Source organism: Pristiophorus japonicus, chromosome 15, assembly GCF_044704955.1.
Source record: "Pristiophorus japonicus isolate sPriJap1 chromosome 15, sPriJap1.hap1, whole genome shotgun sequence".
Lineage (NCBI taxonomy): Eukaryota > Metazoa > Chordata > Chondrichthyes > Pristiophoridae > Pristiophorus > Pristiophorus japonicus.
In genome coordinates, this window is record NC_091991.1 from 55479720 (window position 1) to 55500223 (window position 20504).

General features: G+C 45.1%; 2 protein-coding genes across 2 annotated transcripts in view; one reads left to right on the forward strand and one right to left on the reverse strand.

The window, feature by feature from the left end:
• itfg2 (integrin alpha FG-GAP repeat containing 2) overlaps positions 1-20504 on the reverse strand; it is a 355330-nt gene that overhangs the window by 48250 nt on the left and 286576 nt on the right. The gene's annotated exons all lie outside the window — the stretch shown is intronic.
• nrip2 (nuclear receptor interacting protein 2) overlaps positions 1-20504 on the forward strand; it is a 66731-nt gene that overhangs the window by 14521 nt on the left and 31706 nt on the right. The window contains exons 2-3 of the mRNA XM_070900466.1: positions 1235-1411; positions 8050-8132. Coding sequence (XP_070756567.1) covers positions 1235-1411; positions 8050-8132 — 260 coding nt within the window. The remainder of the gene's footprint in view (positions 1-1234; positions 1412-8049; positions 8133-20504) is intronic.

Consider the following 20504-nt stretch of genomic DNA (forward strand, 5'->3'; position numbering starts at 1 on the left):
CTCTAAGGGACAAACATTTACTTTAGACACTCTTTTCCTTTTTATCTACCTATAGAAACTCTTGCTATCTGTTTTTATATTTTGTGCTAGTTATCTGGAAGTGACAGTACAGATGTGTCAAAGGAGGTTAAAATTTTAAAAAGGAGACAGTGACAAAGTTGGCTGTCTTCCAGATGACATGTTACACATGTATGGTACTACTAGTGACAAAATAAGCAAGACCGTCAATTTTATTGTGTCGGGTTCCTTCAGGGTAGCACCGAGGACATGCACTGTTAACCTGCTTGCTTTCCATAGATGTATCAAAGTTACAGATGAATTGTTCAGCATGGCCAACAACTTCATCAGTTTTGCCACTGACTAAGAGAAGCAAAGTGAAAAGAAAACCCAACTCTATAGTATTGCTGGCTTTTCCAAAGTCTATAGCGTCATCAGTAGAATCATTTTTGTCATTTGGGCCCCTGTGCACAATGCTGTGCTATATACCCAAGGGTATTTTGTTCTCTCAGTTTGAACACCAGCACAAAATCATGCAAGTTCCAGGAAGCTCTCATGAAGTTCTAATGTGCCATCCTTATCTGAAGAGAAATAACAGTTCATAGGATGGCTCCAGAGGACTAAGGCTATTTTGTGCAGTTATAGCTCATAGCACTCACTATGAGCAGAGTCCAGGTACAACAAAACTCATAATTACAACCACTGGGATCTTGAAGCTGTGTTGTACATATCTGGATCAGTTGCGAGTAGTCCTTTAGCACACAGTTATTGTGCCATGGCAGAGTAAGAAAGTGAAAATACCAATGAGGAATTAGTAACAGTACCAGAAATTTAAATTAAAAAAAAATCTTAAACCCAAGGCTAGAAATAACTGTTGGTGATAATTGCAGACAGATGCAAATGCCTTTATATGATATTTTGGTCTACTTTTTAACTGAGGCATTTATCCATTATAGGTCAAGGTATCTGGTTTCAAATACTCAAATAAGCCATAGTATAAACTCATGCTCCAGATGGCTTGTGGTATTTTGGCAATATACAAAGTTTCATGTGGGCAATTGATATCTTTTTTATGTTATGGAGGTGAGGAAATGAACCAAAATACTATCCCTTATAAGTGAAACTACCAATGATCTTGAGTTTGAGGCAGTTTGGCACTGCAATGATGAAGAGAGTTCAACAATAGGCTTCTTTTATGCACATGCTGTTTTGTTTTACTTTCTGTTTGTCCACACAGCAACCTCACAACATTGTTCAAAGACGGTTACTTGAGAGCAACATCACAAAATTACATGGGGATCCAAGGGACATAGGGTCTATGACTCGATCACCACTTGCTGACGAGATGAAGTCCAATGTGAACAAGGATACTGCATGTTCAAAGCAATGGGACACACTCACTGTCCTCTGCAAGGTTTGTACAGTTGCACTACAGTGTGATGTAGTAATTTTCTCCATTTAATAATCCTGCAGTCATTATCACTGCAGAAAGTGCATACATTAGAATTTCCTGTCCACTGTTTAGAGCACCTCAAAGAAAATAAAATGTTAATAACAGTCATGGAGGATAGCTTGAGAATGTCTATAGCACCTTGATCGCCTTGCTCCACATAAACAAAACAAGAACATTAAGCAGTTCATTACAAGTATTTTATTGGGAGCAGATTGAACTATGTCTGCTACATATACTTTGTGCTGAACAAATGTCTATTAATTTCAGACAGGATGTCTGAACCAGTGTTCTTCAGAAAATGAAAGTTTGGACATTTCAATGATTGTTTATTCTGGTTGAGATGACTCAATTCATTTGAGCTCAGCAGGGGTACTTTCCAGGCACGTCTGGTGAGATTCTGCTTCCTGGGGTCAGAATTAGCAAAAAGGAGAGAATACTCCATTTTTAGGGTCCATCAGATCTAACAACGGCTGCAAAAAAAGGCAGGTCTTAGCCAAAGCTGGGAAGTAAGATATAGCAGGTTGGTTTTTCCTGCTAGAAGCTAATCCAACTGGAAATATAACATCCACTGTTTGGGATAGCATAGTATATTTTTGTTTTTACTACTGTAATGGGAAGCATTGTAGAAGAAGTCTAAAAATGATGAACATTCATTTGTATTCTGCAAAATAAACCAGCTTCTTGATTTATTATCGACCCTGTCAGACCAGTATTCATCAGTTTCATCTGTCGAAAGATTAGATGAGTGCATGTACAAGTTTGCAGAAGTTTGCAGAATCCAATTTATACGTCAAGGGGAAAGCAATGTTACATCTCCTGGGTACTGTTATCATTTAAATAGATACAAGGTAGTGCACGTCAACTGCAGCTAGTGTGCAATCAAAACAGATATTTCTGCAGGTGTGCGTAAGATTCCCAGGGAATTGCCATGATGCTTTCGTCCTGCGGCAGACAAGCTTCCCGACCTCTTCAGGACTGCAAGCACTCTTAAGGGGTGGCTGCAAGGAGACAAGGGATACCCACTTCAAACCTGGCTGATGACACCCATCAGAAACCCGACCAATGAAGCCCAACAGCGCTACAATGAATACCATATGACCACCAGATGTGTGATCGAACAAGCCATCGGCATGCTGAAGATGCGCTTCAAGTGCCTAGATAGGTCTGGAGGTACCCTTCAGTACGCACTAGCCAGCATGTCCAGAATGGTCATGGTGTTCCATGCTTTGCACATTCTGCAGCGGCGAAGTTTGGACCTGCAGGACAAACAAGGTGTAACAGTGCAGATCGTCTACAGAGAATTCTGAGGAGGAGAAAGACGAGCAAAGTTGAAAAGGAAGAAGGCGAGGAGGGTAATGGGGCACCAGCTGCTCACATTGCTGCCCGAGATGCTCTTATTAATGCCAAGATTCACTTAGGTTAGACCAGTGGGCCGATGTCAGAACAACATGCAATGGTCACTTTTCCTGCCCCCGCCCCCCCAATGCCACAAAGCAGTCCTGAAAACAACCCACCACCCCTTGTGCATCTCCCCATTAGTCCCCATCAATTCATCTTTTCCCATTCATCATCAAGCAAGTTAACATTTTCTCATACACCATGTGCATACTCTTATGCAACCACAAAGCTTTCCTTTTCCTACTGATCCTACATGGTTCAACCATGTAGTGGCTTCAGCAGAGGTACAGGCAGGCTGCTCAGATCCCTGCTCTGACTGTTGAGATGCTCTTGGCCGATGACCTCTGGGTTTTGGAGCACATGAGGGCCTTGCCAAAGACTCCTCCACCTGCACCTGTGCAGGGGCAGACTCGGCCATCAGGACACAAGGCAGTATGTCGGGTACTGATTGAGAGGGGGACAACGGGTGAGAAGTGAAAGCACTTTGAGTGGAGTCCCCATTTCCATGTCCCCTATCGCCCTCATCCCTCTCATGGCCCAGTCGCACTTTACTGCTAGCACTGTGCTGGAGAGCACTTTGCTGCAGATCAGTGGAGCACTGTAAGGTCAAGGCTAGGGTATCTGCCATCTTATTTAAGGCAGCAGACCTATTGGAATCCAGTGTGTGCATGTGCATGGACTCATTTGATTGCCATGTTTGATGTTCCACGGAGTTGCCCATCTATCCATGCAAGAAGACACTGCCGCAATGCTCTGTGACATCATCCCAACTCATGCTTGTGGCGGGCTGCTCCATTCTCTCTGAAGTTGTGGTTAGTGTGATTGGTGGGCTTGTCAGTACGTCGCACATTCTCTGCTGCTGCTCAATGATTCTCCTTTTCATTGATGGCCCCCGGAGCATAGCACTTGTGTCCAGCTGAATACAGCTTGGAGAGGGCTGTGCTCTCAGACCCGGACTCTCCACAGCTGTCCCTGCCACCACCATCTGTTCTTGCTTACTTGTGAAGTGTGAGTCACCAGGTGAAAACCCAACTATTTGTCTAATTGGTCCCACTAAAGTGTGAGTATCTTGAGCTAATGCATGGTATGTATGAGTGACGGTTCACTCTCCGAAGGAATCAGCTCTTCTGAGATCCATGGACTTCTGTTACACGTGTGAAGGCTCTGGCAGAGAGAAAAGATATGAATTAATACTTGCAAGGTAAGAATGTTGCAAGTTAACATTATGAAGATGATTATATTTCACTTGCTGTTGAAATCAAGTCAACATGACTGATTATTGTATGACATGTGGGTTGCTGATATTTGATTGTGTCACCAGGCAGCTGGAAGGACCCCATCTCCGATAGCCAGGAACGGCAAAACATCACTGATCTCCAGCGCTTCCTCCTCTGCAGTTGTTAGCTGGGAAATTTTTGGAAGACCACCTCTGGTTCGCTCCCTCTCCCTAATGTTCTGTGCTCTCTCCTCCTGCAATGTGGGAAAGAACAGACCTAGGAGTGAATGTAATGGCATGCATTCACCCGATGGATGCAGTGCATTTGGTGAGGGTGACTATCGGGGCGAGGCATGGAATTTCATAAGGATGAGGGTGGATGGATAAATGGGATGTGAAGAAATGCATATAAAGAGGATGGGTTATCTTGCAAGCTAAGTGGGTGTGAGGAGTGATGTGATGGAGTAGGCGTGACAAGGCAGAGTGAGGGGGTGGGGGTGATGTGGACAGCAGAAGGTAAATGAATGTGCAATTATACGCACCTTTCCTGACTTAGTTAGGTCATTATAGCACTTCCTGCACTGAATCCAGGAGCGTGGCACAATGCTTCTGCTGCTGATCTCCTGGGCCAAGCCTTCTTTGTGGCACCAGCAGGTTTCTTCCCCCCCTACCTCCTGCCCCCTTCCATTGCTGGGGAAGAGTATTTCTCTCCGGCTTCTCACAGCTCCAGAAGTAGTTCGAGAGAGGTGTCATTAAAGTGGGGCTCAACCTTTAAGTGTCCTAAATCCATTGCCACACCTTGTCCTGTCTTGCTTCCAAACTCCATCTTTGGATTGGCCCTCTAAATACTGGAGATGAGATTGCGTCATGCGGGTGCTCATCTCGCCCATTGCCATGCAATCAATATCAAACCCGGAAATAAAATGATAATGAGCTGGCTGCATTAAAATGCCCCTGACAGATACACTGAACTTACTTCCGGGTTTCCCCACGTGATATCAGACTCCCAACGCTCCAACCAGCCTCCGAGTTAATATCAAGGCCAATGACTTGGGGAGGATGGTCCTGAGAAACACTGGCACCGTACACTCTGACTCTGGATCAGTTCCTATAGAGTGGAGGGTAGCCAATGTAACCCCACTTTTTAAAAAAGGAGGGAGAGAGAAAACAGGGAATTATAGACCGGTCAGCCTGACATCTGTAGTGGGTAAAATGATGGAATCAATTATTAAGGATGTCATAGCAGTGCATTTGGAAAGAGGTAATATGATAGGTCCAAGTCAGCATGGATTTGTGAAAGGGAAATCATGCTTGACAAATCTTCTGGAATTTTTTGAGGATGCTTCCAGTAGAGTGGACAAGGGAGAACCAGTTGATGTGGTATATTTGGACTTTCAGAAGGCTTTCGACAAGGTCCCACACAAGAGATTAATGTGTAAAGTTAAAGCACATGGGATTGGGGGTAGTGTGCTGACATGGATTGAGAACTGGTTGTCAGACAGGAAGCAAAGAGTAGGAGTAAATTGTGACTTTTCAGAATGGCAGGCAGTGACTAGTGGGGTACCGCAAGGTTCTGTGCTGGGGCCCCAGCTATTTACACTGTACATTAATGATTTAGACGAGGGGATTAAATGTAGTATCTCCAAATTTGCGGATGACACTAAGTTGGGTGGCAGTGTGAGCTGCGAGGAGGATGCTATGAGGCTGCAGAGCGACTTGGATAGGTTAGGTGAGTGGGCAAATGCATGGCAGATGAAGTATAATGTGGATAAATGTGAGGTTATCCACTTTGGTGGTAAAAACAGAGAGACAGACTATTATCTGAATGGTGACAGATTAGGAAAAGGGGAGGTGCAAAGAGACCTGGGTGTCATGGTACATCAGTCATTGAAGGTTGGCATGCAGGTACAGCAGGCGGTTAAGAAAGCAAATGGCATGTTGGCCTTCATAGCGAGGGGATTTGAGTACAGGGGCAGGGAGGTGTTGCTACAATTGTACAGGGCCTTGGTGAGGCCACACCTGGAGTATTGTGTACAGTTTTGGTCTCCTAACCTGAGGAAGGACATTCTTGCTATTGAGGGAGTGCAGCGAAGGTTCACCAGACTGATTCCTGGGATGGCGGGACTGACCTATCAAGAAAGACTGGATCAACTGGGCTTGTATTCACTGGAGTTCAGAAGAATGAGAGGGGACCTCATAGAAACGTTTAAAATTCTGACGGGGTTAGACAGGTTAGATGCAGGAAGAATGTTCCCAATGTTGGGGAAGTCCAGAACCAGGGGACACAGTCTAAGGATAAGGGGGAAGCCATTTAGGACCGAGATGAGGAGGAATTTCTTCACCCAGAGAGTGGTGAACCTGTGGAATTCTCTACCACAGAAAGTTGTTGAGGCCAATTCACTAAATATATTCAAAAAGGAGTTAGATGAAGTCCTTACTACTAGGGGAATCAAGGGGTATGATGAGAAAGCAGGAATGGGGTACTGAAGTTGCATGTTCAGCCATGAACTCATTGAATGGCGGTGCAGGCTAGAAGGGCTGAATGGCCTACTCCTGCACCTATTTTCTATGTTTCTATGTTTCTACACCAGGGTCTACCCAAGGGATGAGAAGGACTGTAAGAATAGGAGAGTGATAGTACATAGAATAATAAAATGATACAGCACAGAAGGAGGCCATTCAGGCCTTCGTGTCTGTGCCGGAGCTATCCAGTTTGTCCCAATCCCCTGCTCTTTTCCAATAGCTGTGCAAATGTTTTCCCATCATGTATTTATCCAATTCCCTTTTGAAAGTTACTATTGAATCTGCTTCCTCCACTCTTTCAGGCAGTACATTCCAGATTATAACAACTCGTTGTGTAAAGAATGTTTCCTCATATCGCCTCTGATTCATTTGCCAATCATCTTAAATCTGTGTCCTCTGGTTACTGACCCTTCTGCCACTGGAAACAGTTTCTCCTTATTTACTCTATCAAAACCGTTCATGATTTTGAACACTTCAATCAAATCCATCATAACCTTCTCTGCTCTCCACGTGACTGACGTCCTTCATGCCTGTTAACATTCTAGTAAATCTCCTCTGCACCCTCTCTCAGGCCTTAACATTCTTCCTAAAGTGTGGTGCACAGAATTGGACAAAATATTCTGGCTGAGACTTAACCAGTGTTTTAGCCATGTTTAGCATAACTTCCTTGCTTTATGCCTCTATTAATAAAGCCAAGGATGCCATATGTTTTTTTAAGTTTGGTTGGAAGCTCTGTCCAACTGTTGTGAAGTAAAAGTATCCAGTGGAACCTCCAGTGTTTGGAACTAGGCTTACATTTAATCATGTCGTTATGAAATCTGTCAATTTTTAGATTTTTCACTTTTCTTAAAAACTGTATTTTCAACATTAGAAATTTCAGTTACTCTGGGAAAAAATGGCAGGTGAAATAAAAATTTAAAAAGTGAATTACTATTTTGAGATCTGATTATGGCCTGTTATATGACTCAAATGGTCACAGAAGCTACAGGACAGGGGAGTAACACTAGACTTATTATTATGTAATGGCCACGGAATGGTGGATACTGCCAAAGTCAGAAAGCAGTTGACAACAACCACAATATGATGGCCAAATTAGACTTGCAAGGAAAAAAGTGAGTAGAACTATGATTTTTAACTTCAGGAAGGCAGACTTTAAAGGGGCAAGGAAGAAACTAAGAATAATGGACTGGTATACATGGTCAGATGGGGTAGGTCGATAGAGTAAAGGGGATATATTAAACAACCACCTATAGGCATCATCAGCGTTGTCAGAGATAAGGTTGACATTTTAACATTAGAATTTCCATTAGAAATGTTTACAGAGAATTTTACAGTATAAAATCATAGCACAGGTAGCGCTTGAAATGCATAAGTTTTTAAATAATACACATAGATGGATATTACATATATTCTGTTCCTTGTTCATTTACTCTTCCAATAACTGATGTCCTTGTTTCCTCAGTGTCATGACCAAGAGATCAAAGTCACCATCAACACAGGCTGCCAACAGAACACAATCTCCTTCAGTTGCTTAAACAGAATATGGTAAGAAATCATTTAGCAGATGAACCACACTAATTTAAATTAGAAAAGGATTTCCAGAGACAAATACCCTGAAGATCTGCACCCTGATCGAGTGAGCTGGTGCTGTTTAAATCACAAGGTGGTAGATGACAATTAAGCCATTTTAGCCAATAGCTATTAGATGGCTGTTATCTAATTAAAATGTTTATATTACAATCTCTATTAATGATTAATCATTATGCTATAGACTGCATTGCACAGCCTGCTAGACTTTTCTGACTTGTCTGTCCCGGTCATGATTTTAGATTTATGACTATGCTTCCATGAGGGAGGGGAGAAACCTTGGTATAATATGTTACAAATGTTACTGTTGAGCTAAACGTATCTCTCGGAGTTAAATACACAGGACAATGAGGTTTGAAGATGTAGATTAGCATCCAGTCAGGGGGCTTGAACCAATATGCTGTTGACAATGAAACATAGTTTAACATTCTAGTGACTGTTTATATGTATTGCTGCTGGGAGAACTCATTCAAACTCAGCAGGGGTTATTGCCAAGTTAGGCTGGTGGCTTTGCTCTTGGGTGAGGTGAGGTGGGAGGGAGTCAGTTTGACTAAAAGCTGACATTAGAATGATACTGACAAAACAGGAGACTGCAAAGATGGTCCTGCCCTAGGCTAAAGGTCAAAATGCCGAGGTTCAGTTTCATATAGGCAGCTATCATACAAAAAGGTAATTCTGAGTAAGGTAGTCCACCACTGTGAATAACACAGCAAGTTCATTATTCTCAATATGTACAGATGCAATCTGAGTGGAATAAGTGAGTTTTGATTACAACTGATAATAAGTATAATTAAAAGCTTGTGAAAATAGAGTATGTGAAATAAAGCAGTTTAACCGTTCGTATTTGGCCACTTTTCACTAAGTGTTTGCTCAATCTATTTGTTGAGAGACTATAGAAACATTTATGCTGTTAGCGTTAGTGTTTTCTCAGAAGAATCACTCAACACTCAGAGTCGGTTCCAATGCCTGGCGGCCTTTATTACGCTCAGCGGGGAGGAAAACTCAGGACCGTATCCAGGTTTCTCTCCACAGAACAAAGGGTTACATGCACCTTTATATGTTTCACAACAGTTACAAACAGTTTACTACAGCTACACAGCCCATCACGGCTGGACACAAGCCAATCACAACGATTATAGATTACATATAGATTCTTTTAACCCAATAGAATTCCCCTAGTGTCCCGGGAACCATATGTTCGGTTATTGTCAGCTTGGGCTGATCGATGGCTTTATTACGGGAGATAGGTTCTCTCCCTAGTTCTTTCATCTGGGAGAAATAATTGGTTTATAACCTTGTTTACAGGAGATGGTTTCCCTCTTATCTTTCTTCCTGGGGAATTAATTGGTTTATGACCTTGTTCACAGGAGATGGTTTCCTTCTTATCTCTTTCTTCCCGCATCCCAAGCATTCCTATAGTGGGCCTCACAGGGTTATTGCTCAGTCATTGAACGTTCAACAGTTCACAGCTTGACTACCTGATTTCCCATCATGCCTGGGCAGCCATTTTATGTGTGTGTCCATTTTAAGCTTATGTGAGTTTTAAATATCCAGCAGGTGCCTAATGCCTAGTTATATATGGGTTTCTACTCTCTGCAACATATGCTATAGTTATTTTCTGGGTTATGCTATTGTACAAGAAGATAACTGGCGATGCAAGTTAGCTCCTTAAGAGTATTACGCTCAGAATGCTTACAGGAGCGCCTGAATCCACAGGACCTGAGACGACACCTACAGCAGACAGAATTTGTAACAATTGATGCAAGGATTCAGATCACTGTTGCCTGTGACATAGGAACCCTCAAATTCCATGCGGTGAGTTGCGCTGCATTTGCTCCATGGAAATCCGCTGCACCTGCCAATGGCCTCATCATCATAGGCAGTCCCTCTAAAAGTGAGTTCTCAGGTCACAGTCCAATATGGAAATTACAGTCTCTGTCACAGGTGGGACAGATAGTGGTTGCGGGAAGGGGTGAGGAGTCTGGTTTGCCACACGCTCCTTCCACTGTCTGCGCTTGATTTCTGCATGCTCTTGACGACGTGACTTGAGGTGCTCAACGTCCTCCCGATGCTCTTCCTCCACTTAGGGCAGTCTTGGGCCAAGGATTCCCAGGTGACAGTGGAGATGTTGCACTTTATCAAGGAGGCTTTGAGGGTATCCTTGAGACGTTTCCTCTGCCCGCCTGGGGCTCGTTTGCTGTGTGGGAGTTTCGAGTAAAGTGCTTGCTTTGGGAGTCTCGTGTCGAGCATGTGGATGATGTGGCCCGACCAACGGAGCTGGTCAAGTATGGTCAGTGCTTCGATGCTGGCCTGAGCGAGAACACCAATGTTGGTGCGTCTATCCTCCCAGTGGATTTGCAGGATCATGCGGAGGCAGCACTGGTGGTACTTCTCCAGCGTTTTGAGGTGTCTACTGTATATGGTCCACGTCTCTGAACCATATATGAGGGCGGTTATCACTCCTGCCCTGTAGACCATAAGCTTGGTGCCAGATTTGAGGTCCTGGTCTTCAAACACTCTTCCTCAGGCAAGGTTTTGGACCTCGTCGTTGATGTATGCCCTTGCTGATAGTAGGCTCCCGAGGTATGGAAAATGGTTCACGTTGTCCAAGGCTGCGTCGTGGATTTTGATGACCAGGGGGCAGTTCTGTGCGGCAGGGCCAGGTTGGTGGAGGACCTTTGTTTTACAGATGTTTAGTGTAAGGCCTATGCTTTCGTACGCCTCGGTGAAGATGTTGAAAATGGCTTGGAGTTCGGCCTCTGAATGTGCGCAGACGCAAGCATTGTCTGCGTACTGTAGTTCAATGACAAAGGATGGGACGTCCTTGGATCTAGCCTGTAGGTGACGAAGGTTGAACAGGTTCCCGTTGGTTCTATAGTTTAATTCCACTCCAGCGGGGAGCTTGTTGAGCGTGAGATGAAACATTGCAGCAAGGAAGATCAAGAATAACATTGGCACAATGATGCAGCCCTGCTTGACCCTGGTCCGGTCATGGATTGGGTCTGTGGTGGATCCGTTGGTCAGGATCACGGCTTGCATGTTGTCGTGGAGCAGGTGGAGGATGGTGACACACTTTTGGGGACAGCCGAAACAGAGGAGGGCGCTCTATAGTTTCTCACGGTTGACAGTGTCAAAGGCCTCTTTTCACCAAGTGTTTGCTCAATCCATTTTTTGAGAGAATATAGAAACATTTATTTATGCTATAGTTATTTCCTGGGTTATGCTATTGTACAAGAAGATAACTGGCGATGAAAAATAGTTCCTTAAGAGTATTATGTTCAGAATGTTTACAGGAGCGCCTGAATCCACACGACCTGAGATGACACCTACAGCAGACAGAATTTGTAACGATTGATGCAAGGATTCAGATCACTGCTGTCTGTGACATATGAACCCTCAAATTCCATGCGATGAGGTGCGCTGCATTTGCTCCATGGAAATCCGTTGCACCAGCCAAAGGCCTGGAGAGCTGTTTGCAACAGAATTTCTTGGATCAACTCCTATCCATATCCATTGGAGCAGTCATTGGCGTAAATTCCATGAAAAATGGGAGTGATGTGCGTGGGGTGCTTTGAAATTAGAGTGCAGCTTTTAACAAGCCAGCACTGGCTGAAAATTGTGGCAGCAGCTAGTAAGGAGGAAAGTGCTTGGTTCAGTGAATGGACTGTCAGCTAATTTGAATGGATATCTCCTGACTGTTTTTGTGTCACTTTACAAGAATGTTTAAACATAGAGGAACCAGTTACCAGAAACAGGCAAAGAGGCAGCAGGGCTTGAGACAGAAGAAAATGCTACAATTGTTTCGACTTGTTCCTGATGCTGGCAAGGTGGCATTTATGGTCCATCCTGTGTTGCTCTGAGGGCATTAATATCAACCATTTAGTGTGGAATTGGACTCACGTAGGAATGGCAAGTTCCTTTTCCTGAAAGAAATTGGCCTAGAAATCCCGGTCCTCTGGTTCCTGTGGGTGATCGACTAAAAAAGTTTTAAAAGATGCGCACCTACCTGTTCCTGCTGCGCCCACCAGCAATCCCGGTCCTGAGGCCTCCTCTCACTGCGCATCAGAGCACGTGCATGTCTGGACGTCCATAAGCTGGAGCTGGAGTTACATGGCTCGTGGCACAGTATCTTCTCCTTCATAATAATGGAAACTCTGTAAGTAGGAGTTCCCATTATTATGATTGAGAAACACCCCCCTCCCCCAACACCAAAACAAAAATAAAAAGTAGAAAAAATACACTACATATTTTAAATTAATTTAAATTAAAGTTATTTATGTCTTATAAAAAATATATATTTTTCCAATTTTTTAAAGAAGTTTTTTAAATTATGGTTTAAAATAAACTTACCTCAGTGGGCAGGGTTTTTAACAATAAAATGTGTTTTTCAAATCTTATTTTACAATGTTTTTGTGTGTTTTAAAACTCTTACGCCTGTAAAAGTAGGCTATGCACCTGCCTTTATCAGGCGCAAGAGTTTTCAGGACATCCACTGGGCAAGATATGATAAATACCGCAATCTTGCACATGCGAATGTCCTGGCTGCCGAGATACAGAGGACCTGTCAAGCTGGAGCTTGACAGATCGGAAAAGCTGATTTTCAGCGCATGCGCATTGTGCGCTGAAAACCGGTTTTTGCGATGTCTTCCCAGGTCCGAACACACTCCGTAAAGACCCAGGGAGGCCGGGATTTCTAGGCCATTAGTGAATCAGTTGGGATTTTACAGTAGTGTTTACAATTACTCTTCTGGTGGCAGCCCACAAATGATCAGATTTATTGAATTCAGTTTCTTAACTTACCATGGTGGGATGTGAATGCATGATCTCTTGGTTGCTAGTTTAGTATCATAGCCAGTACGCTACCATACCCTGAACCATCTGTGACATCAGGTAGCTCAATCTGACCTGCAAACCCTGCTAGATGAAATAGAATAGAAAAAGGCAGAGTGCTGTTGTCTTTTTCAGGAAATCTGCCAAAAAGGTCTCTCTTACATAAGAACATAAGAAATAGGAGCAGAAGGCCATACGGCCCCTCAAGCCTGCTCCGCCATTTAATACGATCATGCCTGATCTTCAACCTCAACTCCACTTTCCCACCTGATCTCCATATCCCTTGATTCTTCAACGACTGAGCATCCACAGTTCTTTTATGCAGAGAATTAAAATCCTCTGAGTGAAGAAATTCCTCCTCATCTCAGTATTAAAAGGCAGACCCCTTATCCTGAGACTTTGCCCCCTAGTTCCAGACTCTCCAGCCAGTGGAAACAATCTCTTAGCATCTATCCTGTCAATCCCCCACAGAATCCTGTATGTTTCAATGAAATCACCTTATTCTTCTAAACCCCAGAGAGTATAGGCCCAACCTACCCAACCTTGTCACACATTCCTCAAATGGTAGCCTTCACCTAACTTACTGCATCTTCTTGCAGGAGAAAATGGTGCAGAATGCCCCATGAGCAGCAGGTAATGGATCACATGGCAAGGCATTCTGCTCTTACCACGTGCAATGGCAAGGTCGGGGGCATAGTGATTGAACATCTGCACAATCGCTGTGGCATCACTCTCAAGAACTAAATAATGTTTACGAGGATGTGGTGAGGCGATTCATAAAGGAGTCAGAGGAGTGATGATGTGCAGAGGCTGAATAGAGACTGCCCATGGCTTCAAAGGTGTTCACACCCAGAACTTGCCTGAAAAGAAGGATGTTTCAGGAACATCATATCTATTTGGAGGCACTGTGGTTAGTCTCTGAAGATGTTCAGCAACTGACATGTGTGATTCTTGAGCCAACAATTCTCATTTCCGGCAACATCAGGGAATCTTTTACTTCGTTCCAGACAGCTTCACTGGAATCTACAGCAAACCTCTACCTAAGAAGCATCCAGGGATTAATCAGTGTCTCCCCCTCTACAGATTGCAACTCAGGTGGCTATGGGGAGAGAATACACAGCAACCTGCATACTGACTTCTAGACCATGGTGACCTTGATGTATTCTGCTGTCTCTCAGGGCTTTCAGATAGATACCATTAGGTCAGTCATCCTGCTAATCATTAGGGACACAGATCCAGGGTCCAGTGGAATGGCAACAGCTAATGTTGACCTACGTGATATTGACATAGACATGCCAGGCCTTTAAACTTCCCCCTCAGAACACCATGAAGGTGACACAAAGCTGCCCAGAACAAGCTCCAGAGATACAGCCAGGAGGGGCTCCCTGCCAGAAGGAGACTGCCATGAGAGGAGAGTCACCTCAGTCCCATGACCCTTTTGTAGAATATGAGCAGCCAAACACCTCTTGTGATTCTGGCCCTCAGGTAGCCCCTAAGAAAAGTACTAGAATAGATGGAAGAAAAGCCCATTTAACCACCCAGAGGAAGCACAGTGTTAGGAAAGAATATGTTAGGTTGTGTTCACTTGGATTTTGTAGTATTCAAATAGATTGGGCAGTTATGCCATGTTTTGTTATTCATTGCATTACAGTCATATGCTGTACAGGAAAGGGTGAAATTAATTGGTGCTGACTTATTCAATCAAGCAATAATGATTGGCACTGTCATGTAGAGCCAAAGATAGTTGATGTATTATTATGTTCTAGGATGGGTACAGGATTGAAAGATTGGTCTTTAATTGAAGGTGGGAGAGAGCAGTCACTGTGGAGTCCTCTGAGAGATAGTCTTCGTAATGTTCTACTCCATGTACATTTGCCTCTAAAACAGCTGGAGCTGCCTATACAGCAATGTCCAAGTCGAGACCTTTTTGTATTGTAAAGCTGTGCAGGGCACAGCAGGCTGGGACTATGCGTGACATACAATCATAGAACCATGCAGCACAGTAGGAGGCCATTTGGCCCATAATGCATGTCAATGCAAGATATGCTGAAAATTGTCATGATGCATTCATATGTTAAAATTCATTCTTTTCAGGGAAGAAAATTGTGGATGGCATTAAGAAAGAACTATTCAATTAATCCACTGTTGGAAAATGATCACCAATGCATCCACTATTTCTAGGGCCACTTCCTTAAGTACTCTGGGATGCAGACTATCAGGCCCCGGGGATTTATCGACCTTCAATCCCATCAATTTCCCTAACACAATTTCCCACCTAATAAGGATATCCTTCAGTTCCTCCTTCTCACTGGACCCTCGGTCCCCTTGTACTTCCAGAAGGTTATTTGTGTCTTCCTTCATGAAGACAGAACCAAAGTATTTGTTCAATTGGTCTGCCATTTCTTTGTTCCCCATCATAAATTCACCTGAATCCGACTGCAAGGGACCTACGTTTGTCTTCACTAATCTTTTTCTCTTGTGTGGAGTCTTGTCCTGTAACTCAGCAGTATGCAAGACAAGCGGGTTTGCAAAGCATGGGTTACTCTCCTCATGCTTTGCTTGATAATTTGTACTGCACGTTCTGCTTACCCATTGGATGCCGGCTTGAACCGTGCTGACCTTACATGTTTGATGCCATTAAGTTTTACAAACTCCTGAAACTCCAGACTGGTGAAGCACGACCCATTGTCGCGCACCACTATGTCAGGCAGACAATGTGTTGCGAACATGACATTGAGATTCTCTATGGTTACCGTGGACATACTGGATGACATGATTATGCATTCTATCCACTTCGAATCCACCACCACTAAAAACATCTTGCCCAGGAAGGGACCTGCAAAATCTACATGGATCCTGGACCAAGGTTTGGGTGGCCATGACCACAGTGGCTATTCCGCTGGTGCTTTGCTGAGCTGTATGCAGGTGTTGCACTGATGCATGCATGCTTCCAGCTCAGAATCAATTCCTGGCCACCATACGTGGAACCTGGCGATGGCCTTCATCATCACTATACCAGGATGTGTGCTGTGTAACTCACGCACAAACTTCTCTCTCCCTTTTTTTAAGCATTACAACTCGATTGCCCCACAATATGCAATCTGCTTGAATAGACACGTCGTCCTGGCGACGAATGTATAGTTTGGAATTGTCGCACAATTGCTTAGGTATGGCAGACCAATCCCCTTTACCAACGATAATATCGGGTCCTGGATGGTCCAGGTCTTAACTTGTTGAACTGTGACAGGGGTACCTTCACTCTCAAAAGCATCCATGATTAACATTAAATCTGCCGGTTGTGGCGTTTCCACCTCCGGTGCGGGCAACGGCAACCGGCTCAAAGCATCGGCACAATTCTCTGTGCCAGGTCTGTGGCGAATGACATAATCACAGGCAGATAATGTCAGCGCCCACCTTTGGATCCGGGATGAAGCGTTGGTATTGATACCTTTGCTCCCGGAAAACAACAAAATGAGCGGCTTGTGATCGGTCTCTAATTCAAACCTCAGACCGAACAGGTATTGGTGCATCTTTTTAACACCGTACACACACGCTAAAGCTTTTTTTTCTACCATACTGTCGGCTCTCTCTGCTTTAGACAAACTTTTGGATGCTTACGCGACAGGTTGAAGTTTCCCAGACGCATTGGCTTGTTGTGACGCACAACTAATTCCATATGACGATGCGTCACAGGCCAAAACTAAACATTTACATGGGTCATAATGTACCAGCAGCTTGTTCGAGATTGGTGGCTTTCTCGAAAGCTGTGTCTTGCAATGCGCCCCACACCCAGTTGTTGCCTTTTCTCAGTAGCATGTACAGTGGTTCAAGTAAGGTGCTCAATTTAGGTAGGAAGTTACCAAAGTAGTTGAGTAGACCCAAGAACGAACGCAGCTCTGTCACGTTCTGCAGCTTGGGTGCATTCTTGATGGCTTTGATTTTCACGTCAGTAGGTCCACTGCCATCAGCGGCGATTTTCCTCACGAGGAATTTGACCTCCGGTGCCATGAAGATGCACTTTGAGCGTTTAAGTCTGAGTCTCACTCTGTCCAAATGCAGTAGAACTTCTTCCAGGTTGTTCAGATGTTCCTGGAGTTACGACCGGTGATCAGGATGTCATCTTGGAACACAACGGTTCTGGGAACGGACTTCAGTAGACTTTCCATATTCCTCTGGAATATTGCTGCAGCCGAGCGAATTCCAAACGGGCACCTGTGGTAAATAAACAGTCCTTTGTGCGTGTTAATGCACGTAAGTCTCTTCGACGTCTCGACCAACTCCTGCGTCACATAGGCCGACGTCAAGTCCAGTTTTGTGAACGACTTCCCTTCGGCTAGCGTCGCAAACAAGTCATCAGCCTTCGGTAATGGGTACTGATCTTTTCGAAACCCTGTTGATCATAGCCTTGTAGTCTCCACAGATTCTGACTGTGCCATCACTTTTCAGCACAGGAGCAATGGGGCTGGCCCATTCATTAAATTCAACCGGTGATATGATCCCTTCATGCTGGAGTCTGTCCAGTTCAATTTCGATCTTCTCCCTCATCATATATGGCACTGCTCGAGCTTTATGATGGACGGGTCTTGCATCTGAGTCCATGTGGATCTGCACCTTGGCTCCCGTGAAGTTGTCGATACCCGGTTCGAACAGCGAGGAGAACTTGCTCAATATTTGGGCACATGTATCTTCCTCCGATGACGACGCCTTTATGTTGTTCCAGTCGCATCTGATTTTCTCCAACCAGCTCCTGCCGAGCAGCATTGGGCTATTGCCTGGAACAATCCACAATGGTAATTCGTGAACCACATCATTATACGACACATTAATTTGTGCACTGCCAATCACCTTTTTCAGTTCTTTGGCATACGTGCGCAGCTTGGCGTTAACAGGACTCAGCCTGGGCCTCGCAGTCTTAGTATCCCACAACTTATTAAATGCCCTCTCGTTCATGATCGATTGACTCGCCCCTGTGTCCAGTTCCATCGATACCGGTATCCCGTTAAACTTCACATTAATCAAAATTGTTTTACTCTTGGTTATAAAAGAATACAATCCATGCACTTCCTCCACTGGCATCTCTGATTGCGTATCCGGATCTGCGCTAGTCTGACTCTCATCCTCCACGTGGTGTGTCGCAGCTCGCTTGTTCATCTGCGGATACTAACGCTGGTGATGTCCCACTCTCAGACAGCCTTTGCAACTATATTGCTTAAATCGGCACTGCTGGTGCCGATGATTTCCCCACAATGTCAACACGGAGAAATCGGATACATTCCCGCTGGCGGACTTTGGGCAGTCACAGGTTTCGCGAACACAGCCGGATAGGCCCTGCCATGTGCCACGCTGCTGAACGCTGAATCATTCGCGAACGCAGCTGGATAGACCCTGCCATGTGCCGCTCTGCTGAACGCCGAAACAATCGCATTTACAGTACTTGCCGAGATTCGGTTCTTCACCGATATTTGCTTTAAACTCTTGTCCGTCGTCATACATGATTGAGTGATCTGGATGGCTCTTTTTAAATCCAAATCCTCCACCGCCAGAAGTTTGCGCAGGATCACCTCATGGTTAATACCGATAACAAAGTAGGTCCCGTAGCATGTCTGCAAATGTCTTGTATCCTACATGGTTACTGCTTATACTATTACAAGGTGTGCCACCAGAGGGCACTGCAGTGAGAGACTTACAGGTTACCTGTACAGGTGTGCCTGGCCTAGTATAAAAGGCAGGCCATCATGTGTGATCCTCACTCTGGAGTTATCAATAAAGGACTAAGGTCATTATAGTTCAAGTACAACACATTGCCTCGTGGAGTCATTATCAGAGCATCTAAAGACTGAACAATTGGCGATGAGATTACGGACCTTCACGCGAAAATGGCTACCCTTAGTATGTTGCAGCAGTTCGCCGATGGTGATGATTGGGACACTTTTGTGGAGTGGCTCGACCATTTCTTCACAGCAAACGACCTGGCAGGCAACAATCCGGACACACTGGCTGAAAAGTGCCAAGCTATCCTGCTAACCAGTTGTGGGCCCACTGTCGATGGCCTTGTGTTGGCACCAGCGAAGGCAACGACCAAGACGTACGAGGAGCTCGTAACGCTGATCCAAGAGCAACTCAAGCCCAAAGAGAGCATCCTCACAGCCAGACACCGGTTCTACACCCACCGACGATCTGAAGGCCAGGAAATCGCAAAATATGCTGCAGACCTCATGAGGCTGACGGCACCATGTGATTTCGCTACCACCTCATCGAAGCGCTGCGGGACATTTTTGTCATTGGAATCAGCCCTGAGGGCCTTCTTCATAAGCTACTGTCTGTGGATACCACAGTCACACTGCAGAAGACCATCTCCATGAGCCAGGCATTCATGACCTCAACCTGCGGCTCTAGGGAGATGACTCATCTTCAGGACTCAAACCCGGCTAGTACTGTGCACAGAATGCCGCCTTTTAGAGGCTGGACTGTAGAACGTGAACCTCCTCAGGGAAGCGAGAACAGGCCCCCCCGAGTCCCTTAACTCAGAGTCCACCGAATGGGGCTAATCGAATAGCTCTATGCTGGCGTTGCGTAGGGAATCACAGGGCTCACCAGTGCCGCAAGGGCTGTAGCACAAAGGGCCACCTCCAGCAAATGTGTAAGAGAAATATGATTCATTGTGTCGATGAAGAGTCTGCAGATGGCCATGAATCCAGCCCGGATTATGATTCGATAGGCAGAGGGGCAGCCCAGCCCCATGGGGAAGTATAGAGCATGTTTACCTGCACCACCGAGTGTTCCCCGTTGAGGATGAAAGTCGAGATCAGATGGCATTCCAGTCTTCATGGAAGTGGACACGGGGGCGAGCCAGTCATTAATGAATCAAGAAGCCTTTGAGAGGCTATGGGACAATCAAGCTGAATAACCCAAGTTGGCCCTGGTTCAGGCAAAGCTGCGCACCTACACCGATGAACTTATCACAGTCATTGGTAGCCCGAATGTAAAGGTACACCGTGATGGCACAGTGCACGAGTTACCTCTGGATTGTTGCAGGTGATGGACCAACGCTACTCGGAAGGTGGTGGATGGAGAAGATCCATTGGAGTTGGGAAGACTTCATCCCTCCAGCGATTGACGTCCTCCATGCTCAGAGGCAAATCAAGCCCTCACCTGAGGGTGGAACCGGCCCCAGAGAGCAGACCAGCACAGCACCCGAGGCACAGACCGCTCAGCATGACTGTGTGGAGATGACCAGCTGAGACGACCCGAACGCACCTTCCAGGCTCCAGTGGCAGACTCCGGAGGAAGAAAATCGAATCCAAAGGCGACTTCCCAGCTTCGGTGGCAGAACCCGAGGAGAAGAGGATCACCGCAGTCAACATCGTGGATGGAGGAAAGATGGCGCCCAAACCACGAGGTGATGCGCTGAAGAAAAAGATGGCGGTGGCCAGACCACGAGTTGCAGCGCTGATGGAGCAACACGTGGCACCAAACGGAGAAGAGGATTGGGGTAAAGAT